The 24,486-nt window shown below is 39.9% G+C and overlaps 1 protein-coding gene across 8 annotated transcripts in view; it reads left to right on the plus strand.

The window, feature by feature from the left end:
* Nucleotides 1-23,281, plus strand: part of CEP63 (centrosomal protein 63) — a 42,109-nt gene extending 18,828 nt beyond the window's left edge. For 5 of the 8 annotated variants that reach the window (XM_045856763.1, XM_045856761.1, XM_045856766.1 and 2 more), the window contains 11 exons: nucleotides 87-209; nucleotides 4,151-4,264; nucleotides 9,127-9,360; nucleotides 9,610-9,749; nucleotides 10,789-10,923; nucleotides 14,211-14,325; nucleotides 15,100-15,297; nucleotides 16,700-16,786; nucleotides 20,093-20,298; nucleotides 21,089-21,383; nucleotides 22,902-23,281. In XM_045856763.1, coding sequence (XP_045712719.1) covers nucleotides 87-209; nucleotides 4,151-4,264; nucleotides 9,127-9,360; nucleotides 9,610-9,749; nucleotides 10,789-10,923; nucleotides 14,211-14,325; nucleotides 15,100-15,297; nucleotides 16,700-16,786; nucleotides 20,093-20,298; nucleotides 21,089-21,383; nucleotides 22,902-23,060 — 1,806 coding nt within the window. In that variant the 3' untranslated portion in view covers nucleotides 23,061-23,281. The remainder of the gene's footprint in view (nucleotides 1-86; nucleotides 210-4,150; nucleotides 4,265-9,126; nucleotides 9,361-9,609; nucleotides 9,750-10,788; nucleotides 10,924-14,210; nucleotides 14,326-15,099; nucleotides 15,298-16,699; nucleotides 16,787-20,092; nucleotides 20,299-21,088; nucleotides 21,384-22,901) is intronic. The other 3 variants (XM_045856765.1, XM_045856768.1, XM_045856764.1) reach the window with 2 other exon arrangements.
* Nucleotides 23,282-24,486: the final 1,205 nt, after the last annotated feature.

Consider the following 24,486-nt stretch of genomic DNA (forward strand, 5'->3'; position numbering starts at 1 on the left):
GCTCTTGCTTTCAGAATACCAATTTGTTCCACCACCACTGTTTATAAATTCTTACATTTTAAGTCTAGAAATAACTGTGTCTACAGTTAGGCAAACTGAAGAGAAGCTATGAAAAACTACAGAAAAAGCAAATAAAGGACTTCAGAGGAAACACCAAAAATCACAGGGAAGATCGGTCTGAAATTGAGAGGTTAACCGGAAAAATAGAGGTATGTCTGTAGTAACAATTTCTTCATAGTGATTGTCAGCCTTCTTGGAGCAAAGAGATGTTTCTGCTGGTGCTCGTGTCTGAGATCAGTTTTTTACCATTTCCAGGACTGGCCAGGCTCTCCCTTCCTGTCATCGCAGGGTTCCCTGCGGCCGTGGGGTTACTAGCTGTCAGTGATTCTCAGCGGGGCAGTACCGCCCTTTGGGGGCACTTGGGAATGTCCAGAGACACTGTTTTGGTTGTCAGAATGACTGGGAGTGAAACTGGTGTTTAGGGGGGAGGGACCGGGAACTCTAAATACACTGGGGCTTTTCCACACAGGAAGGATTATTGTACCCAAAATGCCAATATTGGGAAACAGTGACCAATAATTACTAGCAGTCTTTGGTGGCAGTGGTCTTTGTCCTGTTTATTACCTAATACAGTAGAGGCTTAGTAACTGTTCAGAGCGCATGGCTCTTCTGTACAGAGCAGTCCCCACACCAGATTGTTCATCCTCAGTCCCCATTTAGATACAGTAAGCCATTTACCTCCCCCTTTGCTGACTTTGATTATTGTATGCTGGATTGATTCCCTGACAGGCTGAAGGGAGGCAGTGAGTTAGCATTGCCAAGAGTAGATGCAGGGCAGCACGGGGCTGTCACTCTTTTCCCCTGGCACCTGCCACTCCCTCCTCTGTCTCTGCCACTGCACCGTAGGTGCACTCTGCAGTGTACCTGGGAATCAGCCAGGGCCCTCTTAGGCTCTCAGAGATTCTGACCCAGTAGTATGGCATGGGACCTAGGAATCTGCATGTTATTCAGCTCCCCTAGCTGATTCTAACTTGAGAAACATTGTTCACCATCTTTTTATAATTACTTACAATGTTTCTACTCAGAGCAACCTGTTAAATGCCCATATATTATTACTACCTAGAGCTGCAATCTCTGTTTAATATTCTTCTACATCTCAGTGTTTTTATACATTTGAAGAGCTTAGAACCCGAGGACTACAGACTTACCACTTCCTCTCCAGCCCTCTTCAGTGACACCTGGGCTTCTCCCCACCCCAGATTTCTCATTACCACTTCCTGACCAGTTTCTTTTCTTTCTGCCTCAAAAACCCCATCTTTTGTTTTCATGCCGTCACCCTATGTCATCTACTAATGTACAGTCATCCTAGGATCCCTGGGTTACTCCCCGGCTCAAAGATTTCAGCTCCCGGTTCACTGTCACTCTGTCCAACGCTACTGTCCCCAGAGTGCTTGAGGCTTTCACAAGAGTGATGCTCATAATATTCATGGTCTTTGAATTCCTCAGTATTCTTTCCTCTGTAGATATTTTCATCTCCTCCCTGTCTCATCCGTCCGTTCCTATCACTGTTCCTTAGGTGTTGTTATTACCAGTACCTGCACCCCTCCTGGAGTCACACACTAAGCCTCTCATTCTCTGACTCCCATCCCTGTGTTTTCAGCTCACTCCCTCTAGTCCCTGGACTCTCAGTCATCACTTGACCCCATCCCTTATGGTGAATGAATTCTGCCACCTCTTCACTGCTCCATCACTACCTCGTGTCCTCACTTACCAGTCCTTACTCAGCTTAAATTCCATTGTTATGTTCCTTACATCCCCCTTCAGCACCTGTGCTTCTCTCTTGCTTCATCACATTTGTTTGGCAAAACTATAACTCTGCTTAAACCCAGCTCTCTGCCCACTCTGTACTTGCCCTGTGTAGCAGAACATGGCTGGAGAAAATAACAAGCAGACTGGCCTCAATTTAAATTTGTGGTCACTCCTATTCTATTTCCTCTCATTCTCCTGCTTTCCATGACTGTTTCATACTTTCTCTTTTCTCAAACTTGCAACACTGTCCCCCACATTCTCACCTTTGGGTAATGATCTCGCTTTCTGTTTCACTGGGAAACTAGAAGCAGTGCAAAGAGAATTTCACAAACTTTCAACACTGTTTCTACCAACCTATTTGCATCTGTACCCAGATGTTCTGCTTTCCTGCCAGAGGAGCTGTCCATGCTCCCCCTTCCCTGCCCATGACATTGCTCCAGAAGTGTTCCTTCTCTCTTCTGCATCCTTAGTCCCTTCCTCCAACCCTGATACTGCACTGGGTATTTTCCACCAACATCCGAATTTCTCCCCTCTTCAATATTCTCTCTTGACCTCTCTTCCTCCTCTGAATACTGCCCCATTTTCCTCTTTTCATTTTATAACTAAACTACTGTAGACATCTATACTTGTCTTCTTTTCCTCCATTTTTCTCGCCCCCAACTCAGTAAGACGTTTGACCCCACTCTGCAGAAGCTATTTATGTGGAAGTGACCAATGACTTCGACGTTACTGAAGCCGGTGGCTAGCTCTCATCTCCCTTATCTTAGCGGCTGCAGCATTGGGCCCAGCTGTCGCTCCCTCTTCCCTAAAATACTTTCCTGCTTTGGCCTGGAGAACAACCATGCTGTTCTGATTTCTCTCCTACCTTGTGAGCCACTCTTCTCAATCTCTTTTGCTCCCCAGCCTTTAATAGTGGAATACCCCAAGCTACAGTCCAACCTTTTGGTGTCTCTGGGCCACACTGGAAGAAGAGTTGTCTTGGACCACACATTAACTACACAAACACTAACAAAAACTGATGAGCAGGAAAAAGGTTTTAAGTAAATTTACGGTTTTGTGTTGGGTTGCATTCATAGCCATCCTTGGCTGCATGTGGCCCATGCGCCATGGGCGGGACATCCTTGCCCTACACAGTCTTGCTCTCTGCTTGCACTCTGACCGTTTCCCTCTAATTTTTTCTTTTACTCCACTCCAGTCACATCTGTCCTCCTTGTTCATCCTTAAACATACCAGGATGCCCCCACTTCAGTGTTTTGCACTTGCTGTTCCCTCTTCCCAGAACGGTATAATTTCATTCCCATCTCTGTGTGTAAAAGTTAATTAGTCTGGCCACCATTTATAAAATTGCAATACCAACCTCTGAGCACTCTGTGCTCCATTTTCTCTAAAACACATTACCATCTAAGGTACTATGGACAATGAATGTGTTGTCTATTGCCCTCACTTTGAGTGGGGCTGGGATTTTTGTTTGTTTTCTTACCTCTTGTATCCCTACTACCTGGAACTATACCTGGCATATATGATTGAACAGTTGAATGAATGAATGAATGAATGAGTGAGTGATAATCTGAAAGCTGGTTAACAATAATTACCCTAAGCTAGCATGAGGCTTCTGGAGTTGAAGGAGAACAATGATAGAAAGCCTGAGTTTTCATCCCTTTCATTAGCCCTATTTTCATAAATATTGGGCTTATTTTCTTGATCATGCAACTCAAAGTATTAGTGACCCATCATTAACTTTGAACTATTTGCTTTGGGTTATAAATATCTATTAAAATTTAGCACAGATTTCTCTTGTTTTTCAAGTCTTTGTAGTTCTTCTGTTGAGATAGTCAAAATGTGTATAGCAAAGGATATTGTGTTATCTGGATCTCTTTGGTTCCTGAGTTTTACATGCTGAGAAGTAAGAATTTGGCTACCAAGGGACTTATCTAAAAATTTATCTGAATCTGTTCAATTGTGGGTTTGAATATCAAGAATTAGGTAGTGAGGGATATCCGTAATCATATTTTCAAAGTTTAGTTATCTGAGCATCAGTTTTCTGAAAAAAAATCACTAAAAGATTATAACAACCTGTAGGTGGCAGCACATCTGTGAAAATCATCTTGAACCCTGTATTTAGCCTCTGTGTTTCATATGCTTCATCATTAGGGTATTAAATTTAGAAAGACAGACGTTCAGAAGCACAGTATGTGTGGAATTCAGTATTACTCTGCAGTTCTATCAGCTAAGTGAGTAATGGGGCTCCTGACGTGGGGAAAAATTAAAGTAAAAGTGAATCTGGCAAGTATGACAGCATGGGGAAGCACTTAGAAGTTAAGCACCTTAATTGCCTCTCCAGGAATTTCGTCAGAAATCTCTGGACTGGGAGAAGCAACGTTTGATTTATCAGCAACAGCTATCTTCTCTGGAGGCACAAAGGAAAGCTCTGGCTGAACAATCAGAGATAATTCAGGTAGGTTTTAAGACATGTTAAAAGAACGAGAGACAGAGAGGTTTTGATTACATTTGAACTAGCTTAATGCGGTACATGTGTGCTTGCTCATTTCCATGTGTGTCCTCATGCCCAGCTTGTTCCTTTGCTTGCCTGCTTTCCTCTCTGGCGTCCTTACTTTCTCACTCATGCACGTTCTGTCGCTTGCTTGCACACTCTGCCAAACTCGTGCATTCTCATGCTTGCTCTACACTTACACTCAAGTTCATTCCCCTAATCTTGGGCTTTTCCCTTCACCCTCCACTTCTCTCTTTCTACCCCTATTCTCTCATCTTCTCCATTTCTCTGTGTCTCAGGCTTACTCGTTCTGGCTGTTTCTGGCTATTGCCCTGGCTCTACTTCTGTCTGTGTCTTGTTTGACACCATAATAGCTGGGGCACATTGGCGGAGGTGCCTCAGCCAAGGAGCTGCAGCGAGTCTCCCTATTTGGACACAAATGCTGAGAGATTCACACTGCATTGGTGTGCACACTAATTGAAAGCAGTATCTTATGGCAGCAGACACACTTTTTAGAATACTAGTATAAACCATTCTTTAAAGAAGAACTAATGGCCTAAGCAAACCCAAAATATAGCCACCAATTTAGGAATATTTCTTTTTGAGACACATTCAGTTTGCTTTTTCAATTAAGAACCAAGACCATAAAGGGAAACGTTGAGGGAAATGAATATTTCTGACAATATATTTTATGGTGGACACTGTCTCAATGTTTCTTTTATGTGCAGTTCTGTAGGATATATGATTATGCATTATCTATTTTATGTGATAATCTGTTGAGGTTGGTAGTTATCTGTTTTGTAGAAGGAGGGAACAGACTGAATAAGAGAGCGGGAGGTAAACTTTATTTCTTTATTTATTAAAAATAAACCAATCTGCGCTATTTTCTGCTTCAAGTTTCTTTAGTATATTGGCTTCGGACCCCCTCCCCACCTCCTGCCCCGAAATACTAGCTGGCTGACCAACTGCCACTAGGGCTCTGCTGTGAGAGAGCTGCTGGGAGCAGTGGGAGGGCCCAGGGTGTCCAGCCCTGAGCTTTTTTTACTTGACCTAAAGCACTAAACAAAAATAAATACCCCTAAGATCCTCTTATATTCTAATTGCAGTCTTCAGATTGGCAAAAAAGAAAACTGAGTTTTTAATAGTTCTCAGTTATTCATCTTTGGTGGGTACTTATTATAGACTGCAAATCTTTTATTTTCAAATTACTCTTTCATAATTACTCTGTATAATTAAAACTTTATTGTTGTAAAAATGAGATTTTTATTTATCAAAATTCAGCTAGGGCTGCAATAACAAGCTTTTAAAATGCCAACATTTGTTTTCCCTTTGAAGGGTATTTGAATTATTCTTCTTACAGTTTTCTTTAACTAAAAAAATGTTATTTATATTTCTCTTCCTCTAGCAAACTAAACAAATGAAATTTTTCTGTGATTGAGTGTGTGGCAGTGCTGTATGGTTCTCATTAAAAAAAGAATTAAATAAACTTCTTTATACTGTTTCCAAGCATTAATGGTTATCATTTTGCCAGTTTTATTTTTAAATTGTGGTAAAAAATACATTAAAATTTGCCATCTTAACCATTTTAAAGAGTATATAGTACAGTAATGTTAACTATTGTATGGGCCAAAAAGCCCACTTAGTTTTTTCATAAAATAAAGACACAATTTTCATTTTCACTGAAAACTTTATTGATTTGGATATTTTGAGTACCGTATGTTGGCTATCTCCTACTATTGACTTCTAGTGGGTAGAGGCCAGGGGAGCTGCTAAACATCTTCCAAAGCATAAGACAGTCCCACAGCAAAATATAATTATTGGGCCAAAATGTCAATAACACCAAGAAACTTCACAACCACTTTTGACACGTCTGATCAGTCACAGCACCTTTTCCATACACTGCACAAATCTTTTTTTTGTGCTTCAGTAGCATTTTTCCTTTTTTGAAATAATAAAGTGTGACATGCTGACAGTGTTGCATATTTTCTTCCATCTTCAATATTAAAATGGCTACACAAAAATTCATCAATTTGGATAAATTTTTTTTAATGCATGCTGATGTGACAGCTGTCACAATACAATCTAACAAAATTGTGTCGAATGAAGCTAAAGACAACTAAGCACTACTAGAGCCAGCATACAGAGAAAAAGACAAATGAACTTTTTGGCCAACTGAATATATGCAGATGGTTGTGTAACAGATCTCTAGGACTTTTTCAACTTGCAAAACTAAGACTCTGTACTCATTGAACAACTAACTCATTTGTTAATCTTGTTTCAGCCTTTCCTACTTTTTATTTCTGGCTAGAATATTACAAAGCATGTAAAAGACATTGTCTTATTTCCCAACAATAAGAACTTAATAAAACATAACTTTAATATACCAGTATCACATTAGCAGAAAAAATTAACGTCTTAATATAATTTAATATCTGGTGTGTTCAGATTTTCCCAGTTGCCGAAAATAATGTCTTTTTACAATTGGATGCCCAAATCAACATCCAGTAAAAGTTGAAACACTGCAGTTTGTTCATATGTGGGTTGCTTTGAACAATAAAGATAGAATATCTGGGAGATTGGGTAAATGGATATCAACATTCATACTTCTCCCCAATTAAAAAAAATTCTTGATGTAAACTTTTTTCTTATATATTTTTAACATTTAAAAGGAGAGCTCATAATAACTCTACCCCTTGAGTTATATATTTGCTTGAGTTGTTTTCTTTAGTCAGCTGTTGAAATTACATAATACATGTTCATTTTAGAAGAATGAGAAAATGTAGATGAAAGAGAATTACTGTGATTAATATTTTGAGTAAATTCTTCCAAAGTTTTCTATATTTACCCTGCACAGCAGCCCTGGGGCTTGGCAGAATGCAGCTAGGCGTCTGATCAGGTTTTTGGCCCATTTTAAAAATGGGGTGGTTTATTTTCTTACTGTTGAGTTTTAAGAGTTCTTTTTAAATTTTGTACAACAGTCCTTTATCAAGTGTGTCTTTTGCACATATTTTCTCCCACTCTATGACTTGTCTTGTCATTCTTTTGACCTTGTTTTGAGGAGCCGAAATTCTAATTTTAATGAAGTTCAGCTTATTAACTTTTTTCAGGGAGTGTGTCTCTCATGTCATATCTAAAAAGGTATCTCTGTTCCTTATGATCTAGGTTTTTCTCTTATGTTAGTTTTACAGTTTTGCATTTTACATTTACGTCTGTGATGCATTTTGAGTTAATTTTTGTGAAAAGTGTAAGGTCTTTGTCTAGATTTATTTTTTTTGCATGTTGATAACTAGTTGTCCAGCATTGTTTGTTGAAGAGGCTTTTTGCTCCATTGCATTGCCTTTGCTCTTTTATCAATAAAGCTCAGTTGACTATATTTATAGGGCTGTATTTCTGGGCCATGTATTCTGTTCCATTAATCTATTTGTCATTCCTCTGCCAATGCCACATTGTTTTGATTACCGTAGTGTTGTATTAAGTCTTGAGGTCAGGTAGCTTCAGTCATCCAACTTTGTTTTTTCCCTTTCATATTGTATTGGATAATCTTAGTCTTTTACCTCTTCATATAAACCTTAGAATTAGTTTGTTGATGTCCATAAAGGAACGTAGTGGGATTTTGAGTGGGATTGTGTTGGATCCGTAGTGCATGTTGGGTAGAACTGACATTGAGACAGTATTGAGCTTTTCTGTCCATGAACATGGAATACCTCACCATTTATTTAGTTCTCTGATTTCATTCATCAGGGTTTTGTAGTTTTCCTCATATAGAACTTGTACATATTTTTTTAGACTTGTACTTAGCATTTAATTTTTTAGGTGTTAATGTAAATGGTATTATGTTTTTAATTTAAATTTCACATGTTCATTGTTGGAATGGAGAAAATTGATTGACTTTTATATGTTACCCTTGTACCTGTACTTTGCTATAATTGCTTATTAATTTCAGGAGGTTTTTTGTTAATTCTTTCAGACTTTTTACACGGACAGTCATGTTACTTGTGAACAAAGACAATTGTGTGTCTTCCTTCCCAATCTGCTTACCTTTTATTTCCCTTTTTTGCCTTATTACATTAGCAAGGACGTCCTGTCTGATGTTGAAAAGCATTGGTGAGAGAGAGCAGCCTTGCCTTATACCTGATTGTAGTGAAAGAACTTCAGGTTTCTCTATTAAGGATAATGTTAGCTGTACATTAAAAAAAAAAAACAACTTCACCTGAGGACATGCGTATTGATTTTAGAGATGGGGAGAGAAATGATGTGAGAAACATCGATCGGTGGCATCTCATATGTGCCCTGGCCAGGGATCAAACCCATAACCTAGGCATGTACTCTGACTGGGAATCAAACCTGTGATCTTTTGGTTTATGGGACAATGTTCCTACCAAGTGAGCCACACCAGCCAGGGCCGGTTTTTCTTTGTTTATCTTTTCATTCTTTTTTAGTTGTTTAAATTACAGTTGATAATTTAATTTTGTATTAGTTTCAAGTGTGTAGCATAGTGGTTAGACAGCTATATAACTTACGAAATAATCCTGGATAAATCTAGTACCCACTTGACATCATACATAGTAATTAAAATATTATTGACTGTATTCCTTATGCTGTAGCTGTACGGTTTCTATAGTCTTTATCAAGCTGAGAAAGTTTCCCTCCATGCCTAGTTTTTATCATTCATGAGAGTTTTTTTCTATGAATGGGTTATATTTTTAATGAGCTAACACTTTATATTTTTATGGAAGTAAAACTGAGTTTCATTTTAGTTTTCCTTATTCATTGATTATTCTTTCATCATTTCACTTTTTACCTATTGGCAATCCGTGTGTTTCTAGGCTCAGCTTGCCAATCGGAAACAGAAATTGGAGTCTGTGGAGCTGTCCCGCCAGTCGGAAATTCAGCACCTGAGCAGTCAGCTGGAGCGGGCCAACGACACGATCTGTGCCAATGAGATGGAAATCGAGCGCCTCACCATGAGGGTCAATGACTTGGTTGGAACCAATGTGACTGTTATGCAAGAGCAGCGGCAAAAAGAAGAAAAATTGAGGGAATCTGAAAAACTGTTAGAGGTGTGTTTTAAAATTACTGTAATTGGGGAAATGTGGGAAAATGTGTGCATGTATGTTTTAAGAGAGAATAATTAACCTAGAACTATTCCCAGAATTTATGGGCTTTTTTCCCTTTCTGAGGCCGATGGATCAGATATTGATAGTTTTATTAATGTTGTGCCTATTATATAACTTACAGTCTGGCTTCCTTTTCTCTTGAAATGGAAAAATTGTACTAACATCTGACTTTTTTTCTGAGTATTTTTGTAGGTTCTGCAGGAAGAAAAGAGACAACTGAAAGCAGCTCTTCAGTCTCAAGAAAATGTCATTCATGAGGCAAATATGCAAAAGGAGAAGCTACAAGCAAAATTAAAGGCAACCGACACTCAACATACATTAGAGGCCATAAGGTATGTTTCATCTTAAATATTATTAATCTTAGCCACTTGGTGTTTCGATAACAAGCACCAGTTTTATATTGTGTATTTATAATTTTATGTTTGCTCATATAATGGGTTTTCTTACTTAATTTTAATTTCTCTTTTTTAAAATTTTATCAATTTATTTTTAGAGAGAGGGGAAGAAGAAAGAGAGAGAAATATCAGTGTCTGGTTGTCTCTTGCACGCCCCCTACTGGCGACCTGGCCTGCAACCCAGACCTATGCCCTGACTCGAAGTTGAACTGGCGACCCTTTGATTTGCAGGCCGACACTCAATCCACTGAGCCACACCAGCCAGGGCTTAGTTCTAAGTTCTGAGTTAAAGTTTTATAGTGTTATAAAGTTTTGTGTGGTTTTATGCCTCTGATTTGGGTCCCTAATCTAGAGACTCTAATGTTTAGAAAGTTAGGAACCTCTTGGTCAATCTTATCTTTGGGCAAACTCCAAATGTGAAAGGAATTATAGTCCACATCTCCTGGATTGAGATGTAGATTAGGTTATGATTATTAGCTCTTTATCATGATTATCATTGATAAGCCTACTACTGAGATGGCGCTTTTAAGAAAATTCCTAAAACTGATTTTATTTCTGTATATAAATTAGTGCTGTGAGGTTTGTAGTGGAAGGAAACAGAAGGAGCTGTGCCCCTTTTGCTGGATTTAACTCTGGTGCACATTTCTCTTCTTGCCAGAACTCTGGTAGTTTTCCAGTTTATTTCACTAAAGGTTATCAAGTGTCAACAAAGTGATTTTTGTCATTTTGTCTTTTCCCCTTGAAAATCAGGCCAAAGTTCCAGTTGGGAAAGGAGTAAACTGCTGCTGGCATTTTGAGAAGCATCATCTCTTGCCCTTTTACTCTCCCAGTGCTCTTTTCATTAAAGCAGGAGACGAACTGAAGAGTCTTGAAGAGCTTTGTTACCAGAAACAGTTGGGACATCTGAATGTTTTGCACGTTATTTTTGTTTGCAAAGATAAAAGGCCTTTACTGACCCTCTTGTACCCGTCCCTAGGTCCCCGGAGGAGTCTCAGACGGAGAGGAGGTACAGCTCTCAAGAGCAGGACTTAGACCACGTGCTTTCCCCACTGGATCTAACCCACACGAGTGAGGAGCTGCTGCAGGCAGAGGTGACTCGTCTGGAAAGCAGGTAGACACTTGCATGCACATTTCTAAAATGGTCAAGTTGTTAAAAATGATTTTGATCATCCTATTGATAAAGTAAACTAATATAATGGTCAGTAAAAAAAAAAACAAGTTTTTTTTCACTAGCATCCACAAATGGCCTGACTTCTTATTTCTTTGAGAAAACAGAGGCAATTAAAGAACTTCCTAATTCTTATGTCACCGAGTCTACCTGTCTGCCTGCCTACGAGTCTACGAGTCTACCTGTTACATTGGATCAGTGGATGGATGACACGTCTCTGCTTCTAAAACTCCGCTTGTTTTCTGTTTCCACAGTTTTTCTCTTCTCTTTTGCATCACAAAGTTCTTCCTATCTGATTATTTTGCTAGTGGTACAAAATAAGCTTTAATATTTCCCATCATAGTGGAACAATGAAAGCCTTCCTTTAATCCTATATCCCCATCAAGTTACTTCCATATTTCTCTGCTCTCTTTCGAAACCAAATTCCTCAAGAGTTGCCTGTGCTGTCTTTACTTCTTCACCTTTCACCTGTGTGGAAGCCCTTCAGTTAGCGCTTTCCTCTGCCAGCAAGCTCCCCGGAACTGCTCTTGGCAAGGTCACTCTGGACACGAGGTCTCCTTCCCTCTGTTCTGAAATGCTATTGGGTGTTAATGTCACCCCGACGTTGCTATGCCACGCCCAGCTCACTTGTGTTGCTGTCCTACTGCGGAACTTTTTTGTCTGTCATACCTCTAAATGTTTTGACCAGGGACTTTGATACTTTATTTTAAACATGAATCCTGGTCATTCGTATACTAATATCTTCTGTATCTAAAAGATAAAATATGTAAACTATTGCTGTTTTACCCTTTTATCATTAAGTAATATGTTTTTTGGTTTTACTTTTATTTCTGTTTTTAGAAACTACCAAGTATTTTTTTTACGTAATAAATACATGTGCCCACACACATACATATATAGTGGGTTTTTTTCCACCTTGGAATACTTAACACAGTCCTGGTTATCATTATTGAGGTATATGTGTACATTTTAGAGTGAATAAAATAATTTAAATCTTACTGTTCTTTTTGACAGCACTAATTTTACATTTTTATTGTAGATTTTTCCATTAACTGGCTTTTGAGTAATCTTTTCCATGTATGTATGTTTTACTGTGCTGTCCTCAGGCTCTGAAGACTTGCCTCTTGTTTCTGACTTGCATTCGCCTGTGTGGAAGCCCTTCAGTTAGCGCTTTCCTCTGCCAGCCAGCTCCCCGGAACTGCTCTTGGCAAGGTCACTCTGGACACGGGTCCTTTAGGCCCCAGTTTTCCCACCTGTTGTTAGGACAAGGTTATCTCTAAGCTTTCTAACTCAGTGTTTGACATATTGTAATCATATACTAAGTTCCAGGTCAATGAATATACTAGGATTTTTAGAAACATGTAAAATTGGAATGAACAGATACAAACACCAGTGCTCTGTACTAAAACAATGGCTTTAAAAAACTCTTTTTTGGCCCTGGCTGGTGTGGCTCAGTTGGTTGTGTGTTTGATTCCCAGTAGGGTACATACCTAGGTTGTGGATTGATCCCTGGTCTGGGCATGATCCCTGGTCCCAGTGCATATGGGAGGCAACCAGTAGATGCTTCTCTCTCATATTGATGTTTCTCTAGCCCTTCCACTGTCTAAAAGCATTAAAAAAAAAAAGGAATGTTCTTAGGTGAGGATAAAAGAAAAATTCCTTTTTTGTATTGAAAAACAACTAGAAAAAGGAACCCTTTTATTTTTCTTAAAAAAATATTTATTCAGAGAGAGGGAAAGGCGGGGAGAAAAGAGGGAGACACATCAATAGGTTGCTTCTCATATGTGCTCTGACCAAGGACAGAACCCAGAACCCAAAACCCAGGCCCTAGGCATGTGCCCTGACTGGGAATTAAACTGGTGACCCTTCGCTTTACAGGATGATACCCAACAACTGAACCATAACAATCAGGGTGGAAAAGGATCCTTTTAGATAGTTTATTGGTGTTACTCAGTTTGAATAAAATATTCCTTAACTGGAGAAATTTATATAGTTGTTTTTATATTGCTGTATTGCAAAGATAATATTTTTGAATGATAGTTTATCTGGTAAATTGGCTGCGTTGGTAAGAGAATCTCGGTAGTTATTAAGCATTTATCAAACAGTCTAGAACCAACAGATCCAGGAGTTGAAGGGATGGTGGACATAGCTGGAGGGAAATAAGGAGTAAAAGACATTATTTTAATCATAGATTTGGTAGTTCAGAAGACAAAATGTACATGTTAAAGGACCTGAGAACAATTTAAAGTAGTACATTTAAGGTAGACAGTTCTGGAAAATTTGTACAATCAAGCTATATAAATAGAAAATAAACTGTATTTAAGGTGATTAGGGGATGAGGTTTGGGGTGGCTCTATTGGGAAAACACTCCTCTGATTGTTGAGAGGATGTTGGCCACCCACTGCCAGGCCAGGGAGGAAGGTACTTTGTGGTCAAGGGGATGGTATATGCAGAGACAAGCAGTCAGGTGTAGCAAATGGCACGTGGCAGACAGCACAGCCTTTTGATTTAGAAGCAAAAAGATTTTACTTGTAGAAATGAGCACTGAGAGAGGAGAGGTAAGATGCCCCTGATGTTCTTACATCTGATAAGGGATTGATTCTTAGGTTAGGAGGACAAGTTGGAAACTCTTTAGAGAAGATTATTCTGGCAGCTGTGTGTAGAATGGAATTGTAATTAAGTGTAGTGAAGATTTAGATTATGGTGGCAGCTCCTGTACAACTAGAGGGAAAAAAAATTAGCTGTAATTGTCAGAATTTTATAACCTGGTAAATTTTAAGCCAAAGGAAAGACTGTAGGTAAACACAGAAATCAGAAGTATCTTCAAAAGTTGGAATTGGGTTTAGCTGCCTCTTGTGATAAGAAAATTGGAAATGAGTTTTAATTTGGGGTGGGAGGTGATCTTTCAGATATGTCTTAGACATCAAAAAGGTAAATTAGATCATTCAGTTTGTGGGTTTTAGTTTTTTTTTTTTTTTTTTTAGATTTTATTTATTTATTTTTAGAGAGATGCGGAGGGAGGGAGAAAAAGAGGGAGAAAAACACTGATGTGAGAAACAGCAGGTTGCCTTTCATACACGACCCGACTGGGGGCTGAACTCACAACGAGGCATGGCCCTGACAGGGAATCAGACCAGTGACCTTGGCTTTACAGGAAGACACCCAACCAACTGAGCCACACTGCTCAGGGCTCAGGGTTTTAAATATGTGATCCTGTTTTTGTCATACAGCTTGGAGTCTGTGAGTACAACATGTAAACAGCTGAGCCAAGAACTAATGGAAAAATATGAAGAACTGAAGAAGGTGGAAGCACACAACAATGAGTACAGGACAGAGATTAAGAAGGTAAAAATCTGCATGCTTGGGGTCATGGTGGTGTTTGTACTTATGGACCGAGCCATGGGTTGAGAGGCTGTAGGAGTTATTTTTAATGACAGAAAAACACAGTCCGAAGGGCCTCTTGGTACTCAGTAGTACACGAGCACCCGGCGTGTGCTTAGGGGAAATGTTTGTTTTGTCATCCTCAGGGGTTTCATATCAATGTTTTCAGGGTAGTTGAAGCCTTTCCTCTTCGTACTCTAAAACTTTATTTTAAAATACATCGTTAAATGGAAATATTTCTAAGCTATATATATTTTCCTGCTGCAAAAAGATATTACATGAGCTAGCATTTACTATTTTCTTATTGATTAAAGGTGGCTGTGGTGTAGTTAAAATTCTCATTGGCTAGTGAGGTATGCAGAGCTGTTTGTCTCTGCATCAGTGGGCTCTGGCTATCCTATTTGTTGACTCATTTTTAGATTTGCATCTTAAAAAGAGTGGAGGTCACAGGTGCTGTCCTCTAAATAATGTGTTCACGGGCCTTGATGCTGGTTCTCAGTATTTGAATAAGTTATCTCTCCCTCTTTTGAGATATAAGTGATTATGGGTACAACTAACTGACCTTCAGTACAGGTATGCAACATGGTAAATTGCTAATTTTCTGCAGATGTAATCTAGGGGGAAAATTCATGTCTTGAAGTAAGGTAAAAATTACTATACTATTCTAACTATTAATATATTTTTCTGTCTACATACTTTCTCTGAATTTTTAATGCTTTCCTTTTTGTTTCTTTGTAGTTGAAAGAACAGATTTTACAGGCTGACCAAAGTTACAGTTCTGCACTGGAAGGAATGAAGATGGAAATCTCTCGTTTAACTCAGGAGTTACATCAGCGAGATATCACTATTGCTTCTGCCAAAACATCTTCCTTCGACATGGAAAAGCGACTCAAAGCAGAGATGCAAAAGGCCGAAAAAAAAGCTGTAGAGCACAAGGTGTATGGGAACAAAACTTCTTTTTATTTGAAGTTTGTTTTTGAGGAATGAGTTTATTAAAGATACCATTTTTGTAGTATTTAATTCAGTAAAATTTTGTAGACACCTGCTTTGAGCTGAGAGCATGCTGGGTAATAAGCGTCCTAGTGAGGATTGGTGGAGGGGTGAGAGTAGACACAGACAAGGAAAGAGACTGTTGCTGTGGAGTGAGGTGAGAATGTGATGTGTTCTCCATGACAAAACAAACTCCAAGGGGGAGCAAATGACAGTGGATGAGACTGGAAAGCAGGGACTAGCTCCTGAAGGGCCCTGTCATTGAAGTTTAAGAGTCTGAGTATTGAGTGTTGTCAGTAGAGAATGGCTTTACTTAGGATAAAAAAATCTCTCTGGTCATCATATGGGAAAGAAGCAAGAAGGCAAAGAGAGCACCCAGATGCTGTTTTGACAGTTAGATGGTGGCTCGAGCAGAGGGCAGTGGAGGGAGAGGGACATGGATGAATGCCAGAGGTATTTGGCTGGTAAAATTGGCAGGTCTTTGTATCTGATAAGACAGGGAGGGTGGGTGAGATAGAGTTAACGAAAGGTGTTAACTTGATTCTAGTTTGGGCAACTGAGTGGAAACTGGTGCACTTTAGTGAAAGAGAGAAAAGATAGGGAGCAGTTTTGGAGAGGGTAATGAATCTGTATGAAAGGTATACAAAAGGGGGAAGCTGGTAGAGGGGACATTGGTTTGGCACTTTTGCCTTGTGATAAAGGCTGGACTTGCATGTGGAAATATCTAGTAGTCAGTTCCACAGATGGCCTGGAGTTCAAGATTAAAATGAGAGTAAGACATTTAGCTGTGAAAGTCTTTGCATGACATTGGCATTTGAAACACCCCGAGAGGCTTAGAGATTTTAATAAGAAAACACAGAGTATGATGGGCAGAGATTTGAACCGACTTAGGATATTACTCATTTAGGATAAAAAAGGTGTTGCCATGGAGCTAAAAAAAAATAGGAGCACTAAGAAGGAAGCAGTCTTCACTAAGGAAGCAGGAAGCCAAGGAAGGCAGGAATTTACGGTCAAGCAGAAAAGCTAAGGAGAAGGAGGGCTGAATGTAAGGAATTGTTATGTGCAAAGAGTGCAGTCGCCGTGATGTTGGAGGTAGAAGCCGGTCAGGGGAGGCCGACTGAGGAGAGTGGTTAGGGCTTTGCCGGGGGACAGATTCCTTCTCTTAGAACAATATTTTAATTACATGTGTGTTAATTCATCTTTAAACACCTTTTAAAGAAATCTTTTTAGAAAATATTTATATGTCCCAATGAAGAATGTAACTCTGCCCAATGAAAATTATGTATGAAAAAATTTTGTAAGATTTATTTGTTATTTTTGTTTGTCCTTTCTGCTTTTCCTTTCTCAGGACATTTTGGATCAGCTGGAGTCACTCAAGTTAGAAAATCGTCGTCTTTCTGAAATGGTGACGAAATTGGAATTGGGTTTACATGAGGTACGTAGTAGAAACTTACGTTTTTCTACTATTGAAGCCTTTAAGGAAACCCCTTTGTAAATATTCCTATGGTAAAGAGAGAGTTAAGATTGAACATGGAATGATCCTTCTGCAGAAAATAGTGGTGGAAGTGAGTGAAATATGACTCTCCTTTCCAGTCGCTGGAAGGTATTTTAATATTATGTATGTGATAAAACATACACGGTCTGTTTTCTTAATAGGGAGAGTGTATATCAAGGGCTCGGCATACTGCTTAGCATATAGTAAGTGTTAGATACTGTTGTTATTATTTTAAAAATATTTTTTATTATAAATTGTACAACCTTTTAAGTAATTTAGTTTTAACTCCATTTCTATAAGATATAATTAATTTAATCAAATATTCCAAAGTCGTATGTTCAGAGCATTTTAGTAGGTGGTGAGACAAGCATGATAAGAGAACTCTTCGCTTTGAGAGACTGAGAATAGTCTGGTAGGGAGGGCAGGAAACGCGTACACATTCCTGTGGAACCAGAGGGAACGTGATTAGCTGCTAACAGTGAGTTATAAAGTGTTGATGCTCTTTTAACTATTCGGTTATAAATTCTTACAGTTTGGAAAGTGATCCATCTATTCTAACCCATCTTTTTTGATGTGGGTCAAATGCTCAAAGACTAGAAATTCTTTTTTCTGTACTTCTGAGGGAATACGTGCCTCCAAAGATGGAGAGTTACTCCCTGCCCCATTTGCTCCCGTGTACTTCTGATTTCACAATTATGGATTATGGAGGCTGGGTGGGCGGAAGTCGGAAACTCTAGATGAATACTTTCAACTAAAAGAAAATACGGGCTATTATTTTTATAATGTAAGATTCTCTTGACATCATGAAACCATGAAGAATTTTACACTATAAGGAATTTTACAACATAAAAATATAAAATTTCTGGGTGGCAAAAGATCCCATAAAAGACCTAATAGACAGGGGAAGACAATCTATAAACAGACAGAAGGTTAACATAAAATATTAATGTATGAAGATTTCCTACAAAGATAATAAAAGATTATTCAGTACAAAAATAGTTAGAGGGCATAAATAGAAAATACATAGAAATAATACAAAAATCCAGTAAACAAAAGAGCTGCTCTACCTCCCTAATAATCAAAACAAAACAAATAAATATTCTATTGCTAATTGGATAGGGCCTTTCGAGGGGGCAGTTCAGCAGTACCCAGCAAACTTGTAAATATAGAGAGCCTGCAAACTCCTGAGTCCTGTGCATTTCTGGACTTCATAGTCATTGAGGAATAATTCTCTGGAACGGTCATATCAGTTTGCATTCCTGAAGAACCCATCCTATAGGAGCAAATGCATAGAAATGGTTATTTTAGCGTTGTTTGCAGTATCCAAAATTTTGGAATAAACTAAGTGTTGATCTATAGAAAGGTGGTTAATTTGTAGCTTTCCATACTATGAAATGTTATGCTGTAACTTAAGATGGCAAAGGAAAATATGCCTCTAGCTTTGCTCCCTCCTGTAAGCCCTCCAAATCTATAGTGAAAGAAATTTTTTTAAAGCACAGACTTACAAGCCAGGTAAGAATAGGAAGATAGGAAAAGATACAACAGGTAAACATCTTGTACGGGGAAGATGGATGGAGGGATGGAAATGGCTTTATATGTCCCGATAAAGCCAATACTTTAACTGGTAGTATTGGTGACAAAGCCAATACGTAGTTGGTAGTGGAGAACGCCAAGAACTAGCCGGTTTATAACACAGAATCTTCAAAAGGCCCAGGATTTGGCAGTAACTGGTTGATAGAATCTTCTCTTATGCAGTGATGACCTGTTCACATATGAGTTGGGAACTGTCACGGCGCTTAGCCCTGACCATGACCAGAGATTCTGTTCAGCTTGCTTTTTCCTGAAACCTCCATCAGACAGTGGTGGTGCTGTCCTCTCTTTGTACAGCCAGGTGTGTGCTTTCCGCAGTTCTTATGTTACCTTTCACATTCATTTACCTGTAATTGTTGTTAATAAAATAAAGTTCGAGAACATTTGAAAGGATGCTTGGCAAAGGCAAGCATTCTGTTTTTTTAAAAAAATATATTTAATGACATCAGGTATCAAATTCTGGTGAAAATCCTGTCAGCAGTAAAACTTCCTGTGGTTTAGATGTTACACCCAGTGCACGTATTTTGTGCATGTTAGGAATAGTTCTTAGGAAGTGTCGTACTGCATTTTACCACCTAGAAAGGTAGAATCGCTTTTACACATGAATGTTTGGGTTAAATAACTATTTTAATAAATTAGTTACCTTAATGAACAGAATAGCTCTGGTAAAATATATTATTTACTACATTTATTTAAAAATTGACAGTAGTTTGTAGTTTAAATCCTATGTTCTGCCAAATTTTTTTAGGTGGAGTGGATTTGAACTGGAATTGACAACTTATTGAAAGATTTTGCAACTTGTCACTAATGGGACACAGATAGTTAAAAGTTTGTATTTTAAAGTTTATGTTTTTGTTAGGTAAATTCTATGTCAAACCACCCTGATCAGCCTATTTTCAGAAAATTCTTTACAGAAAAGACCAAGTTAAACATTGTATGGAACTCTAGAGATAGATTATCATCATTTCTCAGACTGCTGATGAAAATATTTTGTCGTTAGAAAAAAATGGTACACACTACTTTTACTGTATTACCGGGCAACACCTAGGATTAAAGAGCAATAAACTTGATGATCACAAAACTCAGGCCAGATTGGAGCAGTAATTCCCACTTTATAAGTGAGTGCTGCTTTGTCCTGTTCAAATTGGTTTCACATACATGAAGAGGTGCCAATGTAACATAAAAATATCTAAGGCCAGAGAGTATTTATTTAAATGTCCTTGATGACCAGAGTTCCTTTTTAGAAACTTTTGTCCAATTTTTTTTTTAGTCTCTCACTTTTCTTCCACAGGTGTTAGGGGGCTACTCAAACTTCCCTTTCTCTAAGAACCCCTGCTACTATCTTACTTTCTCTGTTTCTGGTTCTCACATTAGCTTTCCTGCCTGCGGGTTCTGAGCCTTCCTCCTGCCCTGTGCGTGTTCCTGACACGGCGGGGAAGCCCACGGTGCCCTAACGTTTCACCCCACTTGCTGTGAGAGGCAGAGCCCCTCTTCTCTCTTAGTCTAAGAGAGCCAACACCAGATCGTCACTTTTCTAAAGTAAAGGCACAGGTGAACTAGTTACAACTAAAAAATGTGATTTCCCACTAGCAGTGGTATCACAGATCACAAGTATTCTTATACAAATTAAGTGACTCTAGTATTCTTTTTTATTAGGCAAAAGAGATTTCAATAGCAGACCTCCAGGAGAATTATATTGAGACATTAAATAAACTAGTGTCTGAAAATCAACAACTACAGAGAGATTTGATGGATACCAAATCTAAGCTGGAGATTTCAACTCAGATGTGCAAAAAAAATCATGATGTGCTCTTAAAACCAACACACAGCAAAGCACCTGAGTTCAAGAAGACAGAGTTCAAGTAAAATCTCTTCATGGTTTATTTAAAATGTGTATCATTGTAAGATAATGCTCATTTCTTTAAGAATAATTTCTGACTTATAGATACTAAATCTTCATCAGAAGACTGTATGTTTAATTCTGAAGTACACTGTCCACAAGTAAAGCTGCTCTCAGGTTAAGAAACAGAGGGAGCTACATAGCCCCCTCTCATGCAGGCTTGTGTGCGAGACGCCCTGGATGTGGGTGTAGACAACATCCTTAGTTCCCTGAGCCTTTCGTGCTGCTTGCCACCTCCCCAACCTACTTGCCCCATGACAAGGTGGCTTTATAGAAAAAGCTTCTTTTGTATTTTTGGTTAGTTAATTATAGCCTGTTACCATAAGTCAGCATTCGCTAGAAAACCACCTGGCTTCAGGTCTTACTATAGGGCTTACCTGTTTTCCTCCCAAAAGCCTTTGCTGACACCCTCACTGCTCTAACCCTCTTCCACCCGCAGAGGAGGGTTGGTTGTGCCCCTCCTGTGTGCGCAGTACGTCCCCTTCTTCTAGCACTGAGCACGCTAGATCCCTCTGGCAGCTTGTCTGTCTTCCTTGCTATGTTGTAAGTGTGTGAGGGCAGGGTCCTGGCAGTGGGGACTGGATATTTGGAACCTGAGTGAATGAAGAAACACCTGGTCTGAGTGGGCTGCTTATTTTATAACTTACAGCCTTACTAGTTAGCCTTTCCATTTATTTTTAAGTGAACTTCCTATAACAGTTCTGTTTTAATCGAGAAAAACTGCTACAACTGTTATCTGTTTTGTTTCCCAGTCTGCTCTCCAGGCCATCCCATGGCCAGCACAGACGTGGTGGAGGGAAGACTGAGCTCTACAAAACAGGTCTTTCTTCTTCTCCGAGAGGACGCGCGCCGGGCAGCGTAGAGCCCATGTTCAGGGTCCTCAGCCCCCTGAGTGTTCACATCAGCTCTTGCAGCTCCAGCATCTCTTTGCCTTCCAACTTTCTGTACAAAACTCAGTCTTTGCCTTCAGTGCTAGACCCAAACGAAGGCATTTTTTCTGACTCTATCTCTGAGAGTATAAATGACCAAGAAGAGTTTATGTCTTCGGTATGGAAACTTTCTGATCTTACTAGTTTATTAAGTTTAGTTAGTTTGTTTTTATCTTTTACTTGAAGGATGAGGAGTGTGATTTGTTTTGTTTCATTTTCTTATTTGTTCTCTATCTGAAGTACCCTTTATTATTCTCATGCATTTCTCTCTTAGAGTTTTGCTGATGAAGACATATTAGCTGTGATTACTTTTCAAAGTACATTTTTTTCTGAAATATAGCATAAGTTATAGTCATTTGTCTTTAACCCTAGTGGGCAGTTCCCTTCCTTTCTTTTTTAGAGCGGGTCAGTTCTGTATTGGAATGGTTGGTTCAAGGAGTATCTCTGGATGGCAGGACAGTCCTGGGGCGTGGGCAGTGAGGAAGGAGAAGAGGGGCTGTTGGAGAGGGAAAAGGGGGTGGGTGGAGGTGGAGGAAGGAATTGCATCTGCTTGTAGAACGTTACCTCAGACTCTACCAGGGTGATACAGTCGGTCCTCGTTAGTCATGGATTTGGTATTTGTGAACCTGCCTCCTTGCTTGAAATCCATGAACCCCCCAGTCCGTACTCAGAGCTCTGCCGCAGCATTTGTGGACTGGTGCAAGGCTGTGAAAGGTGACTAAACTTGCACTCCCAACTGAGGTGGCCGAGGCAGCTCTGTCCTCTTGTTTCAGCTCTCGTGAGAGGACCACAGGCTGGGGCCGGGAGGGGCAGTGCAGTTTAGCAAGGAGCTCGGGCTCTGGGGCCCCTTGGCAGAGTTTGAGTCCCAGCTCTGGCATCCGTCAGCAGGCTGGCCTCGGGCAAGTCACTAACTGCTCCTGAACCTTGTTTTCTCTTTGGTAAAATAAAGAAAGTAGAATCTACCAGGTTGAGTGGGATTTAGCAGGATACTCGCTGTGACATAGATGTGTGTGCGTTTCCCCTGGGGGCGGATTCTCTGTTCACTGAATCGGTGTTTGAGGTGACTTCACAGGAAACCTCCGTTGCAGATGAGGAGGGGCTGCAGGCTCGCAGGGCCTGTGTTGCCCTTCTCGACTGGAGCTGGCACTCTGAATACCACTGCCCCCGAGGGGTTCAAACAAGGGGCTGAGATGGCAATTTTGGCGGAGGGAAAAAGAGTCTATTTTAATGGTGTCTAATATATTATAAGTAGATATTTTGTGTCTTAAAGTAAAAGTAACATAGTTAGATTTTAAAAGCAAGTTTGAGTAACAGGCATAAGTGTGTTTTCTTCTGGGCTGTAGAAAGGTGCACACGTCTACAACGGGATATGCTTTAGGCTAGTGATTATATTTATATGGATTTTACACTTACATAGCTCGGGTCAGAGAGGAAGAGAGCTGGTGAATTTTTGCAGAACTTTAAAAAAAATGTAGTCTTCTCATTAGAATAAAAACAAAAGAAAAATCCCTTCAGAGGAAAAAGTATTTTTTTAAAAAATCACCTTTTAATGTTGCTAGTTAGAAACTGTCATGCATAATGTGTATTAGAAAGAGACTATTCAATTTTGATATGTCAAAATTTGCTTCTCTTCTAGTGTCCCTTTCCTGTGTCTCCCCTTGGTTCAATAGCCACAAGGTTTTTGGAAGAGGAGGAGCTCAGGTCTCATCACATTCTGGAGCGCCTGGACGCCCACATCGAGGAACTGAAGAGAGAGAGTGAAAAGACAGTGAGACAATTCACGGCCCTGAAGTAGCCTCTTTAAAAAATCACAAACTTGGAAATAAAAACAAGCACTGAAGAGTTACTGTCATCTGAAGCAACGGCAGCGACTCTTTAAAAAGGAGAATGCATGAAAATCACAAAGCTGTTGTGAGGAAATCTGAAAAACGGGTGCTTCTCTAAGGCATTTCTACCGCACTGGTCTGTTTGAAGGGCTTTTCCCAGCAATAACTTGTAATAAACCACTTTGCCAGACTTTTTTCTCAGTAATATTTGTTATCATAAAGGGATACTTTTTCTTGCTGACTAAAATGATTTTATGGTACATGTCGAAAATTAGGTACCTACAGGAACTTCTTTAAGTGAAGTATGTAGAAGCTGGGGTTCAGAGTCAAACCGAGCTGGCTTGTATATCAAGCCAGTTGGTTTTGCCACTTACTAGCCAGTTGGGCTGGTAGTGTGCGAAGTCAAGCCGAAGGTACATAAAGGGGTAAAGAACTTTGACGAAGGCCTCTCTTGCTCCGGGCAGGAGTATAAGACAGAGGTGGAGGAAGCAGGCGAGGGCTAGTTTGAGTGAGTGGTGCGCTTGGAACATCTGATGGAAATGCTCCGTTTCTGAGAGGATTGAGTGGGAGACAGAGGTGCCAGTGTGCAGGAGGCATTTGAAACCTTGCAGAGTTGGACCCCTCTACCCGATAGGAACAATTGGAGAGGGCATGGAGAGAGAAGAGCAGAATGCTATGCCCGGGGCCCTGAAGGATGCCAGCACCTGAGGACCACAGCAAAGAGGTCAGCAGAGAGCTAGAATGTGCGACTAGAGACAAGAAGGTGACGTGTAGTGTCCTCGCCAGCTCAAGGACATGCTCCTGTCGTTCTCCTCTCTCCAGTGGATCTTCCCTGTCAGCATGTAAACATCCTGAGTTCTCCTTTCTCTAAAACCAAGCAAACCTCGGTTCCGTATGCCTCTCTGGCTACTGCTCCATGTATTTGTCCCCTTCACCCACATTTCTGCAGTGACTATTAATACTTCCTTCCCACTCTTCTTAACCCTCTCCAGCTGCACTCCCATCCCCCCGTCCCGCACTCCCACCCCCCCCTCCCGCCCCCAGCATGGAACTGCTGTGGTGTTCTTGAGGTCACCAGTGACCTAGTTAGTCCCTGAGTGTTATTTCACCCGGTTGGCCTCCCCTGCTCTGTCTCTTGGTTTCTGTGACCTGACACCCCTGTTTTCCCTTCTAGCTCACTGGCCACCCCATCTCATTGAAGTTTTCTGGTTCTTCCTCTTCTAAAGCTCCCCCCTCCACCCCCAGGCTGACTTGGGTTTTCTCACTCAGCACACTCCCCTAGGATATTCCATTTGATTCTCAAGCTTTGAATACCATCTACAGGCCAGTAGCCCTTGCATTCAAAACTAGTCTTGATCTCTTTCCAGAGCTGCTGGCTTAGATACTTACTTATTA

Source organism: Phyllostomus hastatus, unplaced genomic scaffold (assembly GCF_019186645.2).
Source record: "Phyllostomus hastatus isolate PE091 unplaced genomic scaffold, TTU_PhHast_1.1 phas_scaffold_129, whole genome shotgun sequence".
NCBI classification, from domain to species: domain Eukaryota; kingdom Metazoa; phylum Chordata; class Mammalia; order Chiroptera; family Phyllostomidae; genus Phyllostomus; species Phyllostomus hastatus.